General features: G+C 35.7%; 1 protein-coding gene across 1 annotated transcript in view; it reads right to left on the bottom strand.

Moving 5' to 3' along the window:
• The window catches only part of LOC129218354 (calpain-5-like), a 137119-nt gene that overhangs the window by 8004 nt on the left and 106845 nt on the right, over nucleotides 1-22270 (bottom strand). Inside the window, exons 11-12 of the mRNA XM_054852598.1 lie at nucleotides 19313-19431; nucleotides 15691-15827 (exon numbers count right to left, since the gene is read on the bottom strand). Of these exons, the coding sequence (XP_054708573.1) occupies nucleotides 15691-15827; nucleotides 19313-19431 (256 nt within the window). The remainder of the gene's footprint in view (nucleotides 1-15690; nucleotides 15828-19312; nucleotides 19432-22270) is intronic.

The raw sequence follows: 22270 nt of genomic DNA, 5'->3' as shown, positions 1-22270 counted from the left end.
TAGTATTTTTCAATTGAGGAGTTGTGACAGTATGAAAGGGGGAGTAAGAGAACGTTGCTGGAAGGAAAACGTTTTTCTCTAAAAGAGAACATTTCATGGTTTGCAGACGGGGATGATAAAGAACTTTTTATCGTTCTAGGAGGAAATGGAAACGAGGCAGGTATGTTTCAGGAGGGAGTTCTACAGAAATTTTTTTTAAATAAACAAACAATCCACTTTGTTTTATTATAAACTACAACTGAGCATAACTGCAAAGACAATGTTTCCTTATTACTGTGGAAAATATTATCACTGAAGTTATGTTTAGTTGTAGTTTATAATATGCTAAAAACCCAAGTTTTACCTTCAGTTTACGCGCCAGGTCTACGGACTCTCGCAAATGAAATTGATTTACTTCATCTACCAGTTTATTGGTAATCTCAGCTTCAATTAGAGGACATCTGCCTCTAGCTCAGTTATTGCCTATTCCTGAATGATGAGTCCAAAGGACGAAAGTGCAATCTCAGGATGTGACAAATGGGCTGTCGGTATATTCAGTTCCTTCTACTGGCAGCAGCGTAACTAGGGCGTCTGGTGCCCTTGGTGAACTTCAGAAATTTCGGCCCCCCCCCCCCCAGCGTTGTCGCAATGGAAAGTCACCGAAGTTCACTATTCCAATTTTCTTAATTTCCTTTTTTTTTGGGGGGGGGGGGGATGACATTAAACTAATTTATTTGACAAATTAGGACACAATATTGAACTTTAAGATTCTTATTTCCTATTTTTAAATTATTTTCAATGATTCCCAATTTTTCTTCGCCGTAGCTGTTATACAAATACAAATACAAATGTGACGACCAGCAACAGGCTCTGGGCCCAGCTAGGCTGGTCCTAGTCAATTAATTAGTCCCAAATGAAGATCAATGGCCCTCTTAAAGCTATCCACTCCCTTGCTCATTACCGCCTCTTCCGGTAAGCTATTCCAAGTGCCCACGACCCTGCTAAAGTAGTAGTTTTTCCTGATTTCCAAGTTAGCCTGAGATTTAAATAGCTTAAAACAATGACCCCTTGTCCTGCTTTCCCCGCAAAAATTTAATCCATTTACATCTTTCATTTTGATAAATTTAAATAACTGAATCATGTCCCCTCTGACTCTCCTTTGAACATTTTCTGCCTGATTTATGACTGAACCCTGTAAATGATATCTCATACGCTTATTTCCATGACCAAAGTGTAGCACTTGACATTTCCCTACATTAAATGTATGTATGTTATGTATGTTATGTATGTATATGTTATGTATGTATATGTGTGCATAATCGAATTTTATCATTCGGTAAAATTGGGCTTTCTTTCGGCATATTCAGAATTCTCCCCTTCCTAAAAATTTTAGTTGTCCCCAACCATTTCACATAAATTTAATAAAACCAGTAATATTTTTAACTCGTTAATAAATTAAAATGTACAAAAAAAATCCAGTTCCGTTTATAACAATGTATTTATTTATTTATTTATTTTTTTAAACAGCTTAAGAGCCAGTTTTTTTAAGAGTCAGGCATGTCAGATACATGCCATTTTTGATTTTGCTAAAAAATTTACAATGCTTTCTTTGAATCATTTTAGAAAACACTTATTTTTTCTTTTCTTCCAAAAAAATTTTTGTGACCCGCAAAAATTCCGAAAAATGGTCCCAACTTGGGGTTTTTCTCAAATCGACATTTTTTAATATTCAATTATCTCTTCGTGTTGAGCATCAGCAAATGTAATCTTTGTGATTACAACACGATATTTAGTGCCTCAAATGAAATATATCGTAAATTTTATGGCTGACTTTCAGTGGACCCTGGCAGGGGTGGCTAAACTGTGCCGAAGAAAGTGAAAATATGTCATGTTTGAGGGTTCCTGGTTCCATGCACTGAAGTTCAACCATAGTTTTTGCGAGCAATTTGTGTAGTGATATATATAAATTCTTAAATAGGCTCATTAAATGCATGGTTAATGCTCATTGCTGCCAAAAAATGTCAGTTTTTGTATCGAAAAATGTGAAAAAGTGCAGTTTTCATGGGAATTTATATCAGTGCACCGAGGGTCAGTGTAGAACTGGATACCTGCATTTCAAACTAGAGTATGTGTATTTTCACAAACAAGTGACAGAACTATGGGCAAATTCTTTTCAAGAACACAATACGTATTTCAAAAAAGTAAAACTAACTATTCAGTTTTCAATTTAATCAACATATCCGGGCTTAAACTTTCCTCCAGGGACTTCCAGGTACTGTTTAAAAATCTAGTATGCTCAAAAACTTACCATAAAAGAGTTATAAACTTGCAAATAGACTGATTATGCTTATTCGCATACTTTATAATATGATAACTAGAAGCAAAGTGAAAGAAAAACATCAAAATGTGAGAAAAAATTTACTCTTTAGGGACCTGTATCTCATAGCACTGAGGGTTAGTATCGAACTTGATGCCTACATTTCAAACTAGAGTGTATGTCCTTTCACAAACAAGTGACATAACTATAGGCAATGGTTCTGCAAGCTCGTAAAATGCACTTCAAGATGGGGAAATTGCATAAGAGTTAACTTTATAATATGATAACTGGAAGCAAAGTGAAAAAAAAAAAAAAAAACGGTTATTATTGCGGTAAAAAAAGGCCTCCGTGGCTCTGTGGTAGAAGCTTCGTCTTCTGAGCCGAAGGTTGTGGGTTCGATTCCCGCCGGTGTCCCGGGTGTTATTTCCTTGTGTTGTATTGTACATCCTTCTCGTGTATGTCCGGAGGCAAGGCGCTTGGCACGCAGTATGTATGTGAAGCTGTTTAGCTTCTAAATAAATAAATTGCGGTAAAAACTGAAGTTATTTGTAACACTTTTTTGAATGTGTTTTTGGTATATTTTTAATTATTTTCATTAAAGTAGCTTTATTTCATTTATACTGTAAATTATAGTTCGTGGACATTCGTTGAGGCTGTACATTATAGTGAAAAAAATTATTTTCTCTGCACTAAACTACAATGATTGCAAATAATTACTAAGTCATATTTTATTACTTATGATAAAAGCAGTACTATAACATTATAAAACAAGGGTATAGTTGAATAACTGACTAGTGGGACAGTAAAAAATTGCAAAGCAAAGCATTGTAGCTTGAGTACAACTAACTAGATGCGTCGTTACTCTTATGCAATTTCCTCATCTTGAAGTGCATTTTACGAGCCTGCAGAACCATTGCTCATAGTTATGTCACTTGTTTGTGAAAGGATATACACTCTAGTTAGAAATGTAGGCATCAAGTTCGATACTAACCCTCAGTGTTATGAGATACAGTCTCCTAAAAAGTACATTTTTTATCATATTTTGATGTTTTTCTTTCACTTTGCTTCTAGTTATCATATTATGAAGTATGCGAATAAGCATATTCAGTCAATTTGCAAGTTTATAACTCTTTTATGACTAGTTTTTGATCATACTAGTTTTTTAAACAGTATCTGGAAGTCCCTGGAGGAAAGTTTAAACCCGGATATGTTGACTAAATTAAAAACTGAATAGTTCATTTTACTCTTTGGAAATACGTGTTCTTGAAAAGAATTTGCCCATAGTTCTGACACTTATTTGCGAAAATACACATACTCTAGTTTGAAATGCAGGTATCCAGTTTTACACTGACCCTCAGTGCACTGAGATAAAGGCCCATGAAAACTGCACTTTTTCGCATTTTTCGATATGAAAACTGCCATTTTTTGGCAGCGCAGAGAGAGAACTATGCAACTAATGAGGATATTAAATAATTTATATATATTCTTACACAAATTACGTACAAAAACCATGGTTGAGAATGAATGCAGGGAACCATTGGACCTCAAAGAAGGCACTTTTTCATACATTTTGGCAAAGTTTGGCGACCCCTGAAAGGCTGCACTGAAAGTCAGCTGCAAAATTTACGATATATTTTAATTTAGGTACTAAATGTCATATTGTCAACACAAGAATTTTTTTGACTGATGCTTGATACACAGATATAACCGCATTTTAAAAAACGCTGATTTGGAAAAACCTCTACGTCGGGCTCCACTTTACGAATTTCTACAGGTCCCCAAAAGTTTTTTTGGAGGAAAAGAAAAAATACGTGTCTTCTAAAATCTTCAAAAGAATCCACCAAAAAAATTTGAGCAAAATCAAAAATGGTGTATAGACGAGTGACCGAAATGTTTCGGTCACTCGTCTGGTCAGTGCTAATTTTGCATTAGCTACCAGTTTGTTTGGCACTCTTGGCTTCCTACAGAGGTTTTCCACCTCCAGCTCAGTCACTCCTATGCCGGACTGATGAGTGCTAATAAGCACGAAACTGCAGTCCTCGGCTGGAATTGACTGAGCTGGCGTTGTATTTCATGTATTTCTTCCTTAGCCCTAGCTATAGGGCGGTACCTTACTGAATATGATGAAATAGTTATTTTTCTTACATGATACTTGAAACGAAAACTATTTAAATACACTCCTGTTTGTGAAAATTGCAACACCACGAAGGATTTACGCGAGGTGAGCTGAAAATTGCAGGAAATGTAAAGTAGGGCATGATATGCAAATAATTAGAATTGCAGATCGGTAGAGCATGCGTATTCTCAGCGCCCTCTGAACGGCGGATCGAACCGAATATAAATAGACGGCTGTAGCGAGGCGTGTATGATTATCGGTGGTCATATGCTAGAGTAAACGTTAAGTGAACCTTTACTATGCCTCTTTGACGAAAGAAAGCGAAATTTGAGCAAATTTCGAGTTTGAATGGGGCAGAATCGTCGGCCGTCGTGAAGCTGGTTGTTTTATCATGCAGTAGCCGGGGTCTCGTGTGCAGCGTAACAGCTGCACAATCATGCATGTTTGGAAGCAGCGGACGGACAAGGGTCGGACAGCTCGGAAATCCGGGAGTAGACCCCGAAATGTGACGTCAGCTCGCGATGACAGACACCTGGTGCGTATGGCGCACAGCTTCTTCTAGACAACTGGCAGCACAGTGGTCAACAGCTACAGGTGTTTCATTGTGTGCTTCATCAATTCGGAGATGTCTGCTGCAGCGTGGGGTGCGCGCAAGGATTCTTTTATATAAGATTCCTCTTTTGCAAAACCATCGCCGCTGCGGCTACAATGGGGCAATGTGCATAGGAGCTCGCGTGCTGATTGGCAGCAGGATTGTCTTCGATTTGTGGCACCATGATGGCCGAATTCGTGTCAGGCTCTATGCCGGTGAATGGCACATTCCGCAGTGCATTATCGAACGCCACAGTAGACAAATACCCATAGTTATGGTCTGGAGTGCCATAACATATCATGGACGATCACAATTGCTACGAATTGTGGGCAATTTGAACAGTTCCCGATACATAAACGAAGTTTTACAGCCCCAAGCTATTCCTTTCCTGCAAAGATTGCCAGGGGCTGTATTTCAGCAGGATAATGCCTGCCCACATGTCGCCAGGACTGTCAAATCCTACCTTGATTAGCAGCAGGTATAGCTTCTTCCTTGGCCTGCATATTTCCCAGATATGTCACCGATTGAACATGTGTGAGATTTCGTTGGGCGGCGTCTCGCTCGTGATCCTCATCCTGTTGTTTCGACAGACGAACTTTGGTTGCGCATACAAACAATATGGAATACTCTTCCTCAGGCAGATATTAAAACTTTATTTCACTCCATGCCGAGTCGAGTAGCAGCTCTTATTGCGGCGCATGGTGGCAACACGAAATACTAATTTCTCTCTCTTTTTATTGTTTGTTTGGTTTGAAAATGTAATCATTTATTTGTACCATTACCACACAACCTGGTATTAAATTTCATTCAACTATGATGCGTCCTTCATGGTGTTGCAATTTTCACAAACAGGAGTGTATTATTGTTCACAGTACGTCAAACTGACTTTTCAAAAGCTTTACCTGACTAAAAATATCTAAACATAAAATATATCGCTGTTGTCTCACTGTAACCATTTCTCCCCTACATAGACTCTTGGGCAAAAAGTCCAAGTCCAACATTTAAAGCTTTTGTAATGGGTAGAATCGACCATATGTTTTCAAAGATACACCCAAGCATGCAAGGGGGTGCACAGCGTGTGTGGGTGGGGGGAGGGACACATGTTGGTCCGGGCCCGAGCTTGAGGGGGGGCCCAATATTATTTAAACTAGGAATGAAATATTGGCATAAACAATATGGAGAGGGTCCGGAAAAGTCATTTGTGACGGCCCCCAAAACTTCTGGTCACGCCCCTGCTTGCATGTTTGTCGTTGAATTAATACCTCTAATACAACGCAAATAAACCAATAGACCCCATCATCTCGCAAATAAATCATAGACCCTTTGTGCGATATCAATTTAAATTTTCTGTCACTGGTACTATTTATGTTCGATGTTTATTGTTAATGATTCCCGCTATAATGGTACAAATTGCTCCTTTTTTCTGGAGAAATTTGTTCTTTGGAACAACTTTACCTAGAGAAAAGGGAAACAACTAGTCTCAAAAGCACATGTCTTTTAAAAAGCAAATTGTAGAGGTTAGGTAACGAAGCGTAAATGTTTTCAGCGTAGTATCTTGGATACCTAATCTATCTATTTACGAGTATAAAAATGGAGTTTTATTTGTGCGTGTGTTTGCATGCTTCTTATACTTATACAAATCAACAGTTTCCGTCGGATTTGTTCCAAATTTTGCACAGAGATCCTTTGAAGCTCAGAAATTCACATAGGTAGTTTTCGCCCCACCATGGGGGCAAAACGCCCCTTAGAGGGGGGTTAAGACACAATTTTCACATAAATTCCCTAATATGGGGATGAAAAAATGCTTGCACATATTAACATTATATCTCCATCCAAAGTTCCATTTCTCTGCAGAAGATGGAATCGGTTCAAAGGTGAACAAAACACAAGTAATAAATTTTTAATTCCCTGTTCGATGGCTTTCCTCAACACAACTAGGCATTAAGTGCATCATTTGAACTTGTCTATAGCTACAATTGCGTATCATTTCTGCTTGTTGTACATAGAGTAACGAAATTTACACAGAGAGGCCGTCTATGGTAAAAAGCTGATTAAACTGAAGTCGGAATTTTAGGATACAGCGGTGCAATGATAAGCGAGGTTATGATAACATGGTCGCTTTGCGAGAATGGTTTTCCCCAATCTCGCGTAGGGACCAACTAAAGTAACTGCCAGATTGTTTTTGCATTTTAATTCATATTTTAATGCAATTTCAAAAAAAAAATTTGAATTTTGACCTCTTGAATTCAAATTATGTTTTTCGTAATCACGAGTGTGTGTGTGTATGAAGGCGTGTGTTTTTATGTGTGTAGGGGGGGGGCGATATGTGTCTTTGTGTGTAGGGGTATGTGTATGTGTGTTTAGGCATGTGTGCTTGTGTCTGTGTGCAGGTATGAGTGTGTGGGTAGTTGTGTGTAGGTGTTTGTGTATGTGTAGGTATCTGTATGTATGCGTGTGTGTATGTGGTTGAGTGTGTGTATGTTGTTTGAGTGTGTATATGTGTGTAGGTGGACGTATGTGTGTGTTGCGTGCATAAAGTTTGTGTGTGTGTGTACGTGCGTGTATGCATGCGTGTAAGTGCAGGATATTGACGCAACCTGGAGACGGTTTTTGCTAGAGGAGCAGCATCGTGAAGTGACCGATCGACGGTGGTGCTGCAGAGGGTGCTGGTGGGAAAATAAAGTCATAGGAACGCCAAAAACAGTCAGATGAAAGCAATAAGCAATCGTGATTGCTCAAAAAAAAGATGAGATTCAGTAATGGAATTTTTTGAATAAAAATACATCTTAAGATATTTAGCAAGAACCTAAGGATCTTGGGATACAGCAGTGCAACAACTGGTGACTTCAATTTCTTAGTGAATCGATGCCTCTCTATGTAATTTCTTTACTCTATGTGTTTGTGTGATTGTTCAAGGCTTTTCTCAAGTCAAATCTTGAAGTAACGTTTTTTCGACGAGATTGGCAAATAATAAATGTCTCTGGCTAATTATTTTCTGATTTAAAATTTGAAGTATTATAGCGTATTAGGTATGTACTACTTCGTAATGTGTCACTCGTATTTTAGGATTTTTTTTTTTTTTTTTAAATCTAAAAATGCAGGCCTTTTGCCAGAGCAGAAATAATCAACTCACAAGCTTGAAATTTTTACGTAGTAGTTTGTGTTAGGAAGTTACTAAATTCGCGCACTAAAGTTTAAAGTTCTGCGGAGTTTAAAATATTTTGTAAATTTTCTCTTTATTTGATTTTTTTCTAAAAATCTCAAAAATTTAAGCCTCTGGCCAGAGCAGAATGCATTAACTCAGAGTCACAAATTTTTGCACAGTAATTAACGTTAGGGAGTCACAAATTTTCCGCACTAGGGCGAAGTGCTCTGCAGAATTTCGATTTTTTCGGCCCACCCTATTGCGTATTGAGCCCTGGAACCGGAAGAATTATCATCCTCATATAAATAATAGCCGATGATCGAGTAACCCGTGTGTTTTAACAATGAAACTCGCCCCACGGCCTGATAACTTGATAATATGTTTTGGTAATGTTTAACATGCTAGGAAAGGCTTTATTGTGACAAGGCTGAACTCAATCCGGTAACTTAACTGTTTTACGGGTCTCATTTCAGTTGAATGAAGAAACGAAAAAAGGGTCAACAATGAACGCTACCTACTGGAGTTGAGGGTTAATCCACTGGAGTTAGGGTTAAAATTTCAACTATCAAAATATCACCAAACAAGCAATGCATTCGTTCAAATGTAGAAGTAATTTTCACCCATCATACCTTGACGGGAGACTTTCTAGTAAATATATAATAACCAAATTCTGAGGCCATTATATATATATATATACTAGTGGTACCCGCACGACTTTGCCTGTAATAGAAAATTAAAAGGTCTTTTGGTTTGCCTGCATATTTACAAATAATGTATGGTGAATTTTTCTCGCCAATTGGCTTGTGCCCATGTTACGGTTCCACGTTATAATAGTTTCGTAATTTAGTCGTCCATCTTATAATAATTTTGTTCTTAAAATTGGAATAGAAAAAGAACCACATCGAATTTTCGAAAAATCGCTTCGAGGTGCACACCCCCATGCTACAAACTAACTTTGTGCTACATTCATGAAAATCGGCAGAACGGTCTAGGTGCTATGCGCGTCACAGAGATCCTGACAGACAGAGATCCGGACAGAGAGAGATCGTGACAGACAGAAATCCGGACAGAGAGACTTTCAGCTCTATTATTAGCAAAGGAGATAGGGGCTCTACCAAAATCAGTAACCGGGTTACAGTCTGACGTAACAGAAAATGAGACTCGCCCCATGGCATGCGAGACGGCATTATTCATTGTTTGAGCACTTAAAATTCAGTAACTTTATTTATTAATTTGATAACAATTTTTGGTAACGTTTGAGAAGCAGAGAAGTGCTTTGTTTTGACAAGGCTGAACTAGATTCAATAATCCCCCGAGGTGGTGGGTTCGATTCCCGCCCGTTGCCCTGGTTGTAACTTCCTTCTCTGTGCTGTTAATTCTGTATTGTGCTATCTGTCATATTAGACGTGATTTCATAAATGGGTCCTGTGTGAGCGAGTACACAAACTCGAAATGTATGTTGTCAATAAACCAAACCAAGTAGAGGAAAGCGGGGCTAAACGTTCTGAGATAAATTGTTCCTTTTGACATAGCTCAATGAAGAAAAAAGATAAGTATATTTAGTCAATACCTGGCGAAATGCGATGCTGCAGCGCACCGATTGCAGCCATATTAGTCCGGCTAGTGGCGTCCAGCATATTAAAAGCTGAGTACGTGCACCCCTGATCTACTTTTGTAAATATTTTTGTTTTTTTAACTTTTTGGTCTTTCTCACGAATTTTAATCGATAGTATTTAGTTCTTAGGTAGGTGTTTTTGTGAAAGCATAGATTTTGCTCAGTCAAGACACATGTTTCATTGGACAGATCATATCCTACGCTAGTGGATCTGTCAGGCAGTGGGACCCAACCTACGGTCCACGGTCCAATGTGGAAGCTGATCCATGTGTTCCGTCGTTGTGTTTAGTGTTACAAAACGAAGAATATTTTATGGGACGTTCCAAAAATAACTAATCATTTTCTTTCGGTGTTACGAAACCTATGTTTTAAGCCAAGTAGTCATATATTGTTTTCTAAAATACAGATGCAAAGTTTGTATCAATAAACTAAGCATGTAGCAACGACGACAGAAACTTTTGTTTGTTATTGTCCTCAATTTCCCTTGTTTTACGATGCTATCTAGAAATTTTATACTGTTCTGGCCCGCAACATTCCCACTAATGTGAGGTATTGCAAGCGGATTTGAAACAAAAAAAAGGTTGGGTACCACTGGTCTAGACTTTACCTTTTCAGCTGCCTTCAGCCAGATACTGCAGCTCCTAGTTTGCGAGTTCAGTCCAGTCGTATCTGTGTAAGGCTTTCATTATTGGAGGCGTAAATTAGAAACACAATTAATACTTTTTGTAATCTGTTGAAAGGAAGTTGCAAAAGTCGCTGAAAATAACAATTGGGATATCATGCATGCAGTGTCGGATCTAGAATTCCAGCAAGGGGGAGAGGTAACCTTGGTCCAAATGGGGAGCTACTGTTTTAGAGGGTCTTTTTCTTTGTTTTTGCGGGCACTCTCGATTTTTGGAGAGGGGGGGGGAGGCATCACTCTGAAAGGGGTAGACACCCATATTTAAACAATATAAAAGTTTCTCTGCAAGGGGTCTCTCATCCTTTCCTAAAGAATTTAAGATTTTAAATGTGTATTAGGTTTTTTACTTATGAAGAAAATAATGTAGTATACTGAAGAATATAAATACTTTTTCGCAAACAAAATTTAAAGATCTGAAAAAACTATAAGGGCCATTCCACGGAAAAACGGCAATTTTTCCTGCAAGTCACGCTTCATACATTTCATTAAAAATAATAATTTAAAAGGAAAATGAACAAAATTTTGTTGCTCAAGGAATCACAAACGTGTGACTTCTTAAGCAAAAATTTTTGTCATTTTGTAAAATTATTTTTTAAAAAGAAATATATGAATTATCCTACGTGAGACAAATTGAGTTTTCAGTGGAATGGCCAGGCCATATACATTTTTTTTTTCTACGGTTAAAATTATTATTTCTCAACAAATGAGGTTATGTTTCCTTTACATTAGAACCTTAGCTTTCAAAACCTATAATTTTTTTCGGCATTGCTATCCTCATATAAATAATAGCCAATAATCGAGTAACCCACAAGTTTCAACAATGAAACTAGTACCACGGCATGATAATTTGATGATATGTTTTGGTAATATTAACCATCTAGGGAAATGCTTTATTGCGACAAGGCTGAATTTGATCCGGTAACTTAACTGATTTACTGGTAAGGTAGTCATTTTAAGGAGATGAAGAATTTAAAAAGTGGTTGAAAATTACCGCTATCCACTGGAGTTTAGGGTTAATCTACTGGAGTTTGGGTTAAAATTTCAACTATTAAGATATCACAAAACAGGCGATTGCTTTGCTCAAATGTAGAAGAGTAGACGCAATTTTTACCCGTCGTACCTTGACGGGCGACTTTCTAGTATTAATAGCACAAAATTTAAGTAATACACATACCATACTACAAAAGGTTGACTTTGGATGTCCCGCACGTGACGCATGCAAATAATCTAAAATTTAAACAACAAAGTCATTTAATAAAAATAGTACCGTGTCAGGAGTATCTTTGTATCACATGTAAAGATTAAAAAAATGTGCTTACTCCTGTTTAATTAAAATATTAAGATCTATAAGAAAATGTTAGTGGACTTATTGAGTTGGACTGTACCGCACGTGGTGGAATGGCCATAAGCACCCCGAATGGATATAAAGCTACAAATTACCACCCCATAGCTGGAGCTAATGCGGAACTGCAAGCAAACACCGAAAAGCTCAGTTACAGTATCCAGAGATTGCAAACTGCGCTAAAACTGTGTGCTCATTAGTCTGGAGTAGCCAAAACCATACTGAGGCAAAGAACCTCATACAAAGCTAAGTAGATTATCACATTGGTAGGTAAAAATACATTCGGATAATGGTGAGGGGGTCAGGACCCTCCCGTAGAAACTTGCAAAATTGTTGTCAAAAACACAATTTTTGAAACGTTTTGGGGGAAACGTTTTGGTTGCGGTTCCTTCCTCAGTCGTTTGAACTGTAATCAATTTCAAGCGATATTTAAGAATCGAATGCTCCTCCAGAAATTTGCACAAATCAAAGTTGAAAAAAAGGACATTTTATGCTACCTGAGATGACACTAAGGGGATGAGGAAAGTGTAGGGGCTCTCTCTGGAAAAGTTTCGTTGTAGAATTCGGGAAAACACAAGTGGATTTATAAGAAAAACATTATACTCGTGATCATCAATGCTAAATCTGACTCTAAGTTCAACTTTAAACCTGTATTCAAAAGTAGAAACGTGTTTAAAGTCATACAGTAATTGTAAATATGTAAATAACTTGGCTGGGTGGATGGGAAGAGTAGGATAGAGCACGAAGTGCAGCCACCTCCTTGTTGGGATTTCGGGGTTGTTAATGCACTTGTAAGATAAATATTTTCAACAACGAGCTGCATAATAGACATTTATTGCGAAAAAATCATAACTGGATCATAAAAAAAATATTGCAATGTGCAGAAAAAGCTAAAAAAACCCCATTTTTGGATAATTTTACGAAACTTTACGAGTTACGAGCGAACTAAAAACTGTAATGGAATGTTAATAATCATGACATGTGAATAGAATTTTATAAGGAAGCATTTGAGTGGTATTAGAATAAAAGATTTAAGCATTTGTATTTTATGTATTTGTATATAAAAAAAAACCCGGAATTATATGTAAATTACGTTTTCACAGTAGCTGAAATTGCATTCCCAAAACTTTTTTTTTTTTTTGCACCTATCAACTCAAAATGGGTAAATACATATGAAATGGATGTTCCGAGTTGAAAATGTACATGCATCTGTATGACAAACCCTATGACAGTCAAAATATAAAGGAGTTAATTTAGAGAAAGGCATTAGAGGCAAAAAGCACAAAAGATAGATTTATAAGAACTAGTACTTTATTATTCAGTAAGTTACTGCCTTATAACCAGAGATATGGCAGAAATACATGAAATACACCGCCAGCTCAGTCATTCCATTCGAGGACTGCAGTTTCGTGCTTATTAGCACTCATCAGCCCGGTATAGGAAGTGCTAATAAGGCAAGAAACTGCAGTTCTCGGATGGAATGACTGAATTGGCGGTGTATTTCATGTAGTACTTTATTTTTACGAATATAATAACCAATTTGAATCATAAGTATAACTTCAAACCCTTGCCCAAAAAATGAAATTAGTTTAAAATCGTATAGTAAGGGTAAATTTAAGTCCTGTAATGACTATCCTTCTTCCTTGGGTCAGCAAAGATCGTCTAAAACTGCATTCTTAGAGCTACTACGTATTTCGAAAAATAGACAGGGGAGCGGCACCAAACCACATCTCTCCTAACATTACCAAAGATCGTCTAAAATGTCTTTTTAAAACTACAAATTCAAACATTTTTCGGGGGAGAAACCCCTGGGCCCCCTTGACTTCGGAGTTACTATTGTACTTACGGTTGGTTCATATCTGTTTCCTCTTAAATCAAAAAGTCCCATACAGTCGCCCCAGAACACAGTACTGATAACAGGAATACCACTTTGAGGAGACGATAAATGCATATGTTTGTTAAGAAAAGAGGAAAAATACTGGGAAGGGGTTGCAACCTCTATGTTAAACTCGCGGCACTTAGTGAAAATTCCAGAAAAAATGCTCTAGTTAAAGGTGGGCTACATTGATACTTGTAAAATTCAAAAATTTTCCCAAAGCATCGTATTTTCCCTAATGGACCCCCTCCTAGAATTCTGTCTGGATCCGCCCCTAATGGGAAGGTGCATGAAGTGCAGCCACTTGTAGTGGATTCTCAGTTGTTAATGCAATAAAATATATTTGCATTTCCAACAAAGAGATGTATAGTGCACATTAATTGTGAAAATATATTACTGGACTATAAAAGGTGAAATATTGCAATGTACAAAAAATGGTTAAAAATCAATTTTTTGGTTAATTTCACGAAAAGATACGGTTTATTCGCGCGCTTAAACTTGTAAAGGAGTAGTTAATCATAAAAACATCTGAAAAGAGTTAAAATGAAGCATTTGAATGGTTTTAAAACAAGAGTTTCAAACATTTGTACTCTGAAAATAAGTACACCAGATCAAACATCGAGGGAGATATTCATTCAAACGCAGTTCTGTCAGAAAAGAGAGCTGCTCAAAACAAACGGATCTATCTCAGTAATCGTCAAAATGGAGGAAGAATTCATGACATTAAAATTGTACGAATTGCTGAAATATTCAATCGATAAAAGCTTTAAGTTATAGAGACTTAAGTTGCTAGTATAACCAAGTGTGCGTATGCTGAGGGAAACTTACTCAACACTTCACTAAAACATTTTCAACATTAGTTTAAGAACGCACGGATTTCGGCACAGAAGACAGTGAAGAGATTTTTACAGTACAATGTTTTTTTGTTGATAGGTAACAAGTAAAGTGTGCCCCTCTCTTCACCTGACACAGGTCTTCAAAATGTAGCTCAAAAATACTTCCTCAAAATTTTACACTTGCACGCAATCTTATATACATCACCTATCTTTTTCTTGCATTCACTAATACGAAAAATAACTTTTGTATAATGAGTATAGATTAAAAATATACTTATTTATTTACTGATATAGTAAATCAAGAGTAATAAGAAAGGTAAAGCGAGCGAAAACTCAAAAAAAAAAAAAAGATTCCAACTTAAAACACGCGAAAACATTTTTGGCCACGATTTTTACTCAAATACTCTTCTGAGGTGTCGTATAAACAATTTGATTTTATGTTAAAGCGATTACATTGAAGGATGGTTCGTATCAATTTATGACGGGATTTTATTTCACTGTAACCTCATCAAATATTTCACGTCTCCTGGATTTTCGGACTAATTCTATTCCTCCTCAACTAAAAAATCAAAAGCCAACGTATGATCCATTCTGTTGGTCGTATAAACGATGTGTCTTTTTATTAAAACGATTACATTAACCGATGCGCCTCTGTATAATTTTATATGTATAAGGAGGCGCATCGGTTAATGTAATCGTTTGTAGTGTTTTGATTCCGCAGTGAGTAATTTTAGAAAAATTAACAGCGTAAATGTAACGATATATTTCCTCCTGACTATAAAACAATAATTCAGAATTGTTTCACGCATTTGGATTGTAAATGCTTTATACAGCACGATCATTTAAAACTGGCTTCGAAACGCAGTATACATCTTTGTATATAAAAAAAAACTAGAGAGGTTCACCGCGTTCTGAAGCCGTTTAAAACTGTCTTCAATAAGCGGTGAAGTTCTCCGTGGCTTCGAAACGCGGTGAACGTCTCTATATATATATATAATAAATTATGTAAAAAGCAGTTCACTAATATTTGAAATAGATTTTGAGTAATAAAGTACCAAAGACATAATTGTAGTATCAGATAAAATAAATTTAAAAAAGGATTTTTTCATAGTTAAAACAATAAAAGAGCTAAATATATTAGAAATTGCAGAAAGAAATCTTCCGATAATAAAACAAAAGGAAACACTAACCTGAACTTTAACTAATGAATCAGGGCTCTTGCGATAAAACAGAACAGTTATATTCCATTCTGGATTCAATGTTTCACGGCAAACAGGACTACGAACTCTTTCTCCTTCACACTTTACAATGCAATATGGATCAGCATCTGTAATTTTGAATTTTAAAAAGTTGAAAAGTGTAGTGAAAAACATCCTTCAGTAAGAAATAGTTATTACTATTTTTTAAACATGTTCTAGTCATTATAAATTACATCAATAAAAGATTAAAGTAATGTATGATAAATAATAAGATATTTTCTGCAAATATTTTATGCTTCTACATTTTAATTTCTAATCCATACCCCCTCACGAAGTCAGGTAAATGGAGGTTCCCTCTACACCTGTTCAACATAGCATGGCTTGGCTAAGGGATTAAAATATTTATTCTTGAACTGTATTTATTTCTTACAGCTGACTCTACATATGTTTGCAATATAAAAAATCATTAAAAATAGGTTGCTAAAAAATAAATGATACATTTTGTTATTAGAAAAGTCTCTTCAGTTAATTTAAGCACAAAATAATTACTTGCAAAACAGCAAGTAAAAGCATCAATATAGTGCACAAAAGTACAACAAGGTTTGTATGCTCTTCCAATGCTCCTTGAGTTAGGAAATTTTCTTGAAGGGCCTTTAAAACTCCTGCTTTTTGGTGCTGACTCCTCCAAAACTCGCAAGTTTAAGATTACATCTTCCTCTCTGACAATCCTTCAAATCATATCATATCAATTTTCTCGCTTTTTCAATGGAACTAATATTACGATTCTTATTACCCCTCCGACTAACAACACCAAAGATCTTGTCTGAAACTGAGTTTTTGGGATTACAATTTTGAAAAATTCCAGGAAAGTGTTCACATTTCCATTTCTTCCCCAAACATCCTCCAAGATGGCCAACAATTGTGTTTTGAGGACTTCAATTTCGAAATAAATCTGGGGGAGAACCCCTGGACCCCTTTTCCGTAGTAATATCGAAGACCACATAAAATTTCCTTTGGACCTTCAGTTTCAAAATGTTAGAGGAAGAAAAGTTCCTAAACCTCATCCTTTTCCTTAATGTTACGAAAGATGACCTGTAAATGAGTTTGTTAGATAGATTTCTAAAAGCTTGTGTAAGATGGGTGCCAAAAACTTCTCTTCTCCTCAACTTCATGAAAGATAGTCTAAATTTATTTTTGAAACACCAGTTTCAAAAAATTCCAAGGAATTTAAATCCTATCTGTTCCCTAATATCATTAAGGATGATCTACAATTACATTTCTTGGAACTTCAACTAGTAAAATTTCCACAGAAGATTAATAGAATCCTATCTTTTACTATAATCTAATGCTACCAAAGATGGCTTATAATAACATTTTCAGGACTTAATTTCAAAAATCTTAGTAGGAAGTACTTTTGGATCCCCACCTCACCCTAGCGTCACCAAAGATCAGCTAATAGTGCGTTTTTGAGCTACAATTTCAAAAAGTTTCCGAGGAAGGACCCAATACTCTTTACTTCTGCTTGAATATTATACTGACATTTAAGCTCCTGTTTCTAATTATCCTTCTCCGCACTTATGACACAATTCTCCTGATTTGTGTGCTCATATTCTAGTAATAATTCTGCAGATGTGTGAATTCTCAATCAAAATGATTTTTGGGAATGCTCAGCCGTGCATGTGAAGTGCTCCTTACATCATTGCCATGCTACGGTACTGGTGCCTATCTCCCAAGAATGATGGTTCATCGTCTTTCAATGTTACAGAGTACCCTTCTCTTCAAACGAAAAAGAGAAAAGGACCCCTTAAAACATCTCCTAAAATTTTCAATAGTGAATTCTGCACCTTAGCCAGGGTCCTCTCACAGGCACCCCTGGTATTAAGCTTCTTATTTTAAGTCCTCAGCTCAGCAAGCTGTTCTTGTCTCCATGTATTATAATGTGAAACTATGATGTCTTTCTTTTTAATCAAGTTTTATGCATAATATATATACAATCTCTGTGTTACAGTTAAAGCCTGAAATATAGTGAATGTAGATACTACCGGTGAATATCAACATTTACGTACCAAAGACATTTTACGGTGAACCACTGGTGAAAGTAGGTAGTCTCAAACTTCGGGCTTTCATGAAATATTTTTGGTATATTTGAAAGTTTTGATATTGCCTTCCTCCTCACTCTCAGTAGTCTAAGTGAGTTTGTGTAATCATTATTTAAAATGTTTACAAATATTTAAGTAGATGTAATGTATTAAGTCATTGTGTTGAAAAAAAATATTTATTAGGATATATTTATTTTGATGTGGTAAAAGTAAGTCTTCAAAATCTCATTTTTCTCCTTCAAAACTCCTTCATCTTTATTTCTGAAGTTGAGTATGAACTCTGAATAACCAAGCAAAGGTGAGACTTTTAATCTGCTACTTAAAAATAAAAATTGCACCAGTTGTATAAGAAAAGGATAGCAAAAGAAAAGATACATTAAAAATAAAACAATACCTTTGTGCAGGAAATAAATCTTTAAAAAATATTATGCACCACAGAAATTAAAATAAGCATGGGGGGGGGGGGGAATCTGTGTTTTATTTATTAACATTAACAAATCAAAACTAGAATAAGTAATAACAATTAAATTTTCATGAAATGGCAGTAGTGTGGCTCAAATAATGAAATCAGACTTTTTTCCCCCTATAACTGCAATTGATATCAAAATAATTTTGTTTTTGCTGCAGTCAAACCTAAGTTTGACAACATTTTTTAAAATGTCAGACTTAGGTCCTTGCAACTGAGAATTTCTTGGGAATTTATCCTATACAAATTATAGAAAATTTCCTGGTTCAAAAGACTGCAAAGTTTTAAATCCTGAAATTGAAGAATAAATGAGGAAGTGAGAAATAGAGGGATGTAAGTGACAAAATTAAAAATTTGGAGATAACCAGTACACATGGTAGGTGAACCTCTCCTCTGTCTTGGGGCAAGAGATGGTACTAGTAGCATTGGTAGTTGCTGCTATACAGCATGATTTAGAAAAAAAAAATCAATGAAAGCCTACCTAGGATGTTATCTTTAAAGGCGTTTTACTCAAAAGTTGAAAATGTCCACTTACATCCCTTTGCTTTTCCCTGCCTCAAATGGGCCAGCAAAAACTGCAACACTTAAAGGGCAAAACTCTCAAAATTCTTTAGTCCTCAATGCCTGAAACTCAAATTTCATTTTTGAAATAGTGGCCGTTTTTTTTACTCTAAATTATATATATTTTCTAATTTTGCAGAGTTATTAATCATTGAATACATTAATTAATGTAACTAAACTAATACAATTTTAACAAATCAATTCATAAGGCTGCATCAATGACTTTGGTGGAAAAGATTATACAAATTACTTCATGTTTTTTATACACTTTCAGTTCATTAAGTAATTTTTTGTGATGGCAATCACAGGGAGCGAGCAACTAATGATTTTTTTATTGTCATTTTTTAAAACATTTAGTAGCCCTGTGGACAGTGGTGCCTAAAGGTGGCCAGTAGTGCCTAAAATTAGTGCACTAAATTTGCCTTTTATCTGTCCTAGACTCAAGAATTTAAGCACATAGCCCAAAATATTTTTTGAGGCATATTACTTCCAAAGCGGTCCTGTTTTTCTAAATCCTTAGCACCTTGGATAAAAACTTTAGTAACAAGGCACGGATAGGAAATACACGGCCAGACACTTTGGCTTGGAGCATCATGGAGCAATTCCCTGAAACAAAAACATGATCTTTCATAAATATGTAAGAAAGTTTTTTTAAGTATAAGTAACAAGTTACAGTGAACTCATAAATGCAATGCAATTTTCAAAACAGAAAATTGCTTTTACACCATTTTACATAAATATATATTGTGACTTCAGTGTATAAAAAACAAAATTAAAAAAGAAAAGATACACAAGATTCATCTGCTTACTCCAATATTTTGTGATCGTCTGCAAACATCAACATACTAGTTTAGAAGGAGATTGTACTATTGACAAGGAGAATTCAGAATTGGCCATTTTGTTTCTGCATGTGGCAAAATTTTCATAGCTAATTGCAATTTTTGTAACTGAAATCCCTATCTTCTTTCTTCTAATTTTTTCTTCTGCTGTCTCCTCTCAAATTATTCCTTCTGTTTTCTATCCTTAAATTCTAACTCTTCCTTTTGCCTCTTTTCTTCCACAACAGAACTCAACAAATCTTTAACAAAAGTTTCCACATAATTTTTGAGCTCATTTATAGCTTTTTCTAATTCAATAATTTTTAAGTTAGTAATATTTTTGACCCATCTGACTAGCAACTACTTACAAAAAAAATTTTTCTTGCCTTCATGTAGAAAGACATGATGCAGATGTAAATTTTCAGAAAAATTACCTTTTTTCCCTTCAGCAATCCTATCAACTGCACTAATCTAGTTAGATTTCTGTTGTTTGAAGAAAACTTTCCAGCATTTAATAATTCAGATATTTATTTATGTACAAATTTGTTATTAAAAATAAAGAAAATGACAGAGTACTCTGCTCGAGACTCCATTAAATTTCACTCTAAAAACAACTTTTCACAATGATTTTTCTTGTTCATGCTTACCATCATCCATTGCCATTCCAGTAAATATAAAAAATAATTTCAAAAAAAATTATATGCAAGATTCCTTTGATCACTCTAATCCAGTTTAAATAAAAATAGTTATTGAATTAAAACATCTCTCAATACTAAATCCTCTATGTCAGCGGTTCCCAACCCATGAGCCGCGAACAACTTGTTACTGGGCCGCGGATACTGGTCGAGAATCTGAACCAAGATAAATCTTGGAGTCTCAATTTCTGTTGTTTATAAAAATTCACTTATTAGATGTACAGTCACTCAAAAGCTCTCCCTGGCTCATAGCCACCAAGGAACTTTAAGATTAAGATTTTTCATATTTCTTAGGTACTTTCCCCTGTAATTGAAGATGAAATCTAATGAATCAGAAACACCTAAAAAGAAAATTGACAAAACTAGTATTAGTCATTGAACTAGAATAAATCTCTATAGCTCAAGCGTATTAATTTAAAGCTTCAAGTTAACAATGCTCCTCTGTTGAACTGGCATGACCATCCAGTTAATTGAGACCACTTGGGGGGCTTTTCGACAACCTATTTGAATGAGACTTTTCATTGCAGTTTTTTTAAAAAATATTATAGAAACGCATCGAATGTTGCGAGTTATTTTAGACTAAAATTATCTAGTTTCAATCCAGATTTCAACTCTCTTGTGGAGGAAAAACAGTGTCAAAAATCTCCCATCTTTGATGACTCGTTTTTTGAGTTTTCTTACAGCTATGCCAGATAAGTAAATGCAATAAAGTTATTTTCTTCCTTAAAAATTATTTTGAAAATTGTTCTTACACAGTATACCTATATCAGTGGTGCAGCATGAGGTGAGAAGGGGATTAAAACTATCCAGAACTCTTGTTTTTAACACACTTTCAATCCTAATGCGGTATATTATTTACACTTAAGTGAAGTTATAAGCAGATATCCCCCCCCCCCCAAGAAAGCAAATTTTGGCTCTGCAAGTACTATATAGTAGTTAGTGGGCCTCAACGGTGTTTTCTAATGAACTGGTATACCACACAACTAAAAAGATTAGGAACCGCTGCTCTATGTGCATTAACATACTAGTTGAAAAATGATAGGTATTTTCAAAGAGAATTCAAAATTGGCACTTTTATCTCTCACTTGGTAACTAATCAGAGCAGTTAGTTTTGTATGTTAAAAATTTAAATTGGTGCCACCTCCTCATAGATAAACTGTGCAGTACTGTATTGATAACCGATTGTTTCATCTTCAGTATGTGCTCTTAAAAACAGTCATCATTCCTATACTAACACTGTTAAGAGTGGGGGGATCGCTGTGGAATGGTGCGTGGCTTCGGAACAAAATTTCCTTTATGTTCCCACCCTTTCATTTTTCGGAACAGATCAGTTAAAAGTATAGGAACAACTCTTGATAACTCAAAGACTTATAGCTCGAATATTCCTTTATCTTGAAGTTTTTAGTAGATCCCAAAATTATTTGTGTTTTTCAATGCTAAGTTGTCTCTATATCTTGAAGGTAACAACTTTTAAGTCGAAGCTCTAATGAAAGTTTTGTTTTCGTTTCATACACGAAAGTCCAGCCAGAAACATACGAATTTTTTTTTCTTTTCCCTTATACACAGTGCTTTGCTTTATCAGTTTGCATGAGAGAGAAATTCATTCACAAAATACTTTTGCGCAACTTAACCGTATCCCCCCCCCTTCCCCCCGATTCTGCGAGACGAGTGTTGGCGGTGGGAACTTTTCTTCCAGACATTGATGAGGAATCAGTACAGTATCACCAGATTGCTACATTTTGCTACATCTAGAGATCCAAAACTTTTTTGAGTAGCAGCTGGCTGTTTTTGATCAACTTTGAATTCTGTCAAAATATGAAAAAGAAGCCTTTTTCTCCGGACGACATAAATAATTCTGCTTTTATGACAAAATAATATTTGAAAGTAATGTCATTAAGAGAAATTGGGCGACCTTGTATTATTTTGGGCAAT

The sequence above is a fragment of the Uloborus diversus genome, chromosome 3 (genome assembly GCF_026930045.1).
Source record: "Uloborus diversus isolate 005 chromosome 3, Udiv.v.3.1, whole genome shotgun sequence".
In the NCBI taxonomy this organism is placed as follows: domain Eukaryota; kingdom Metazoa; phylum Arthropoda; class Arachnida; order Araneae; family Uloboridae; genus Uloborus; species Uloborus diversus.
The sequence above is the reverse complement of the archived record's forward strand: the minus strand, read 5'-3'. Positions and strand labels throughout refer to the sequence as shown.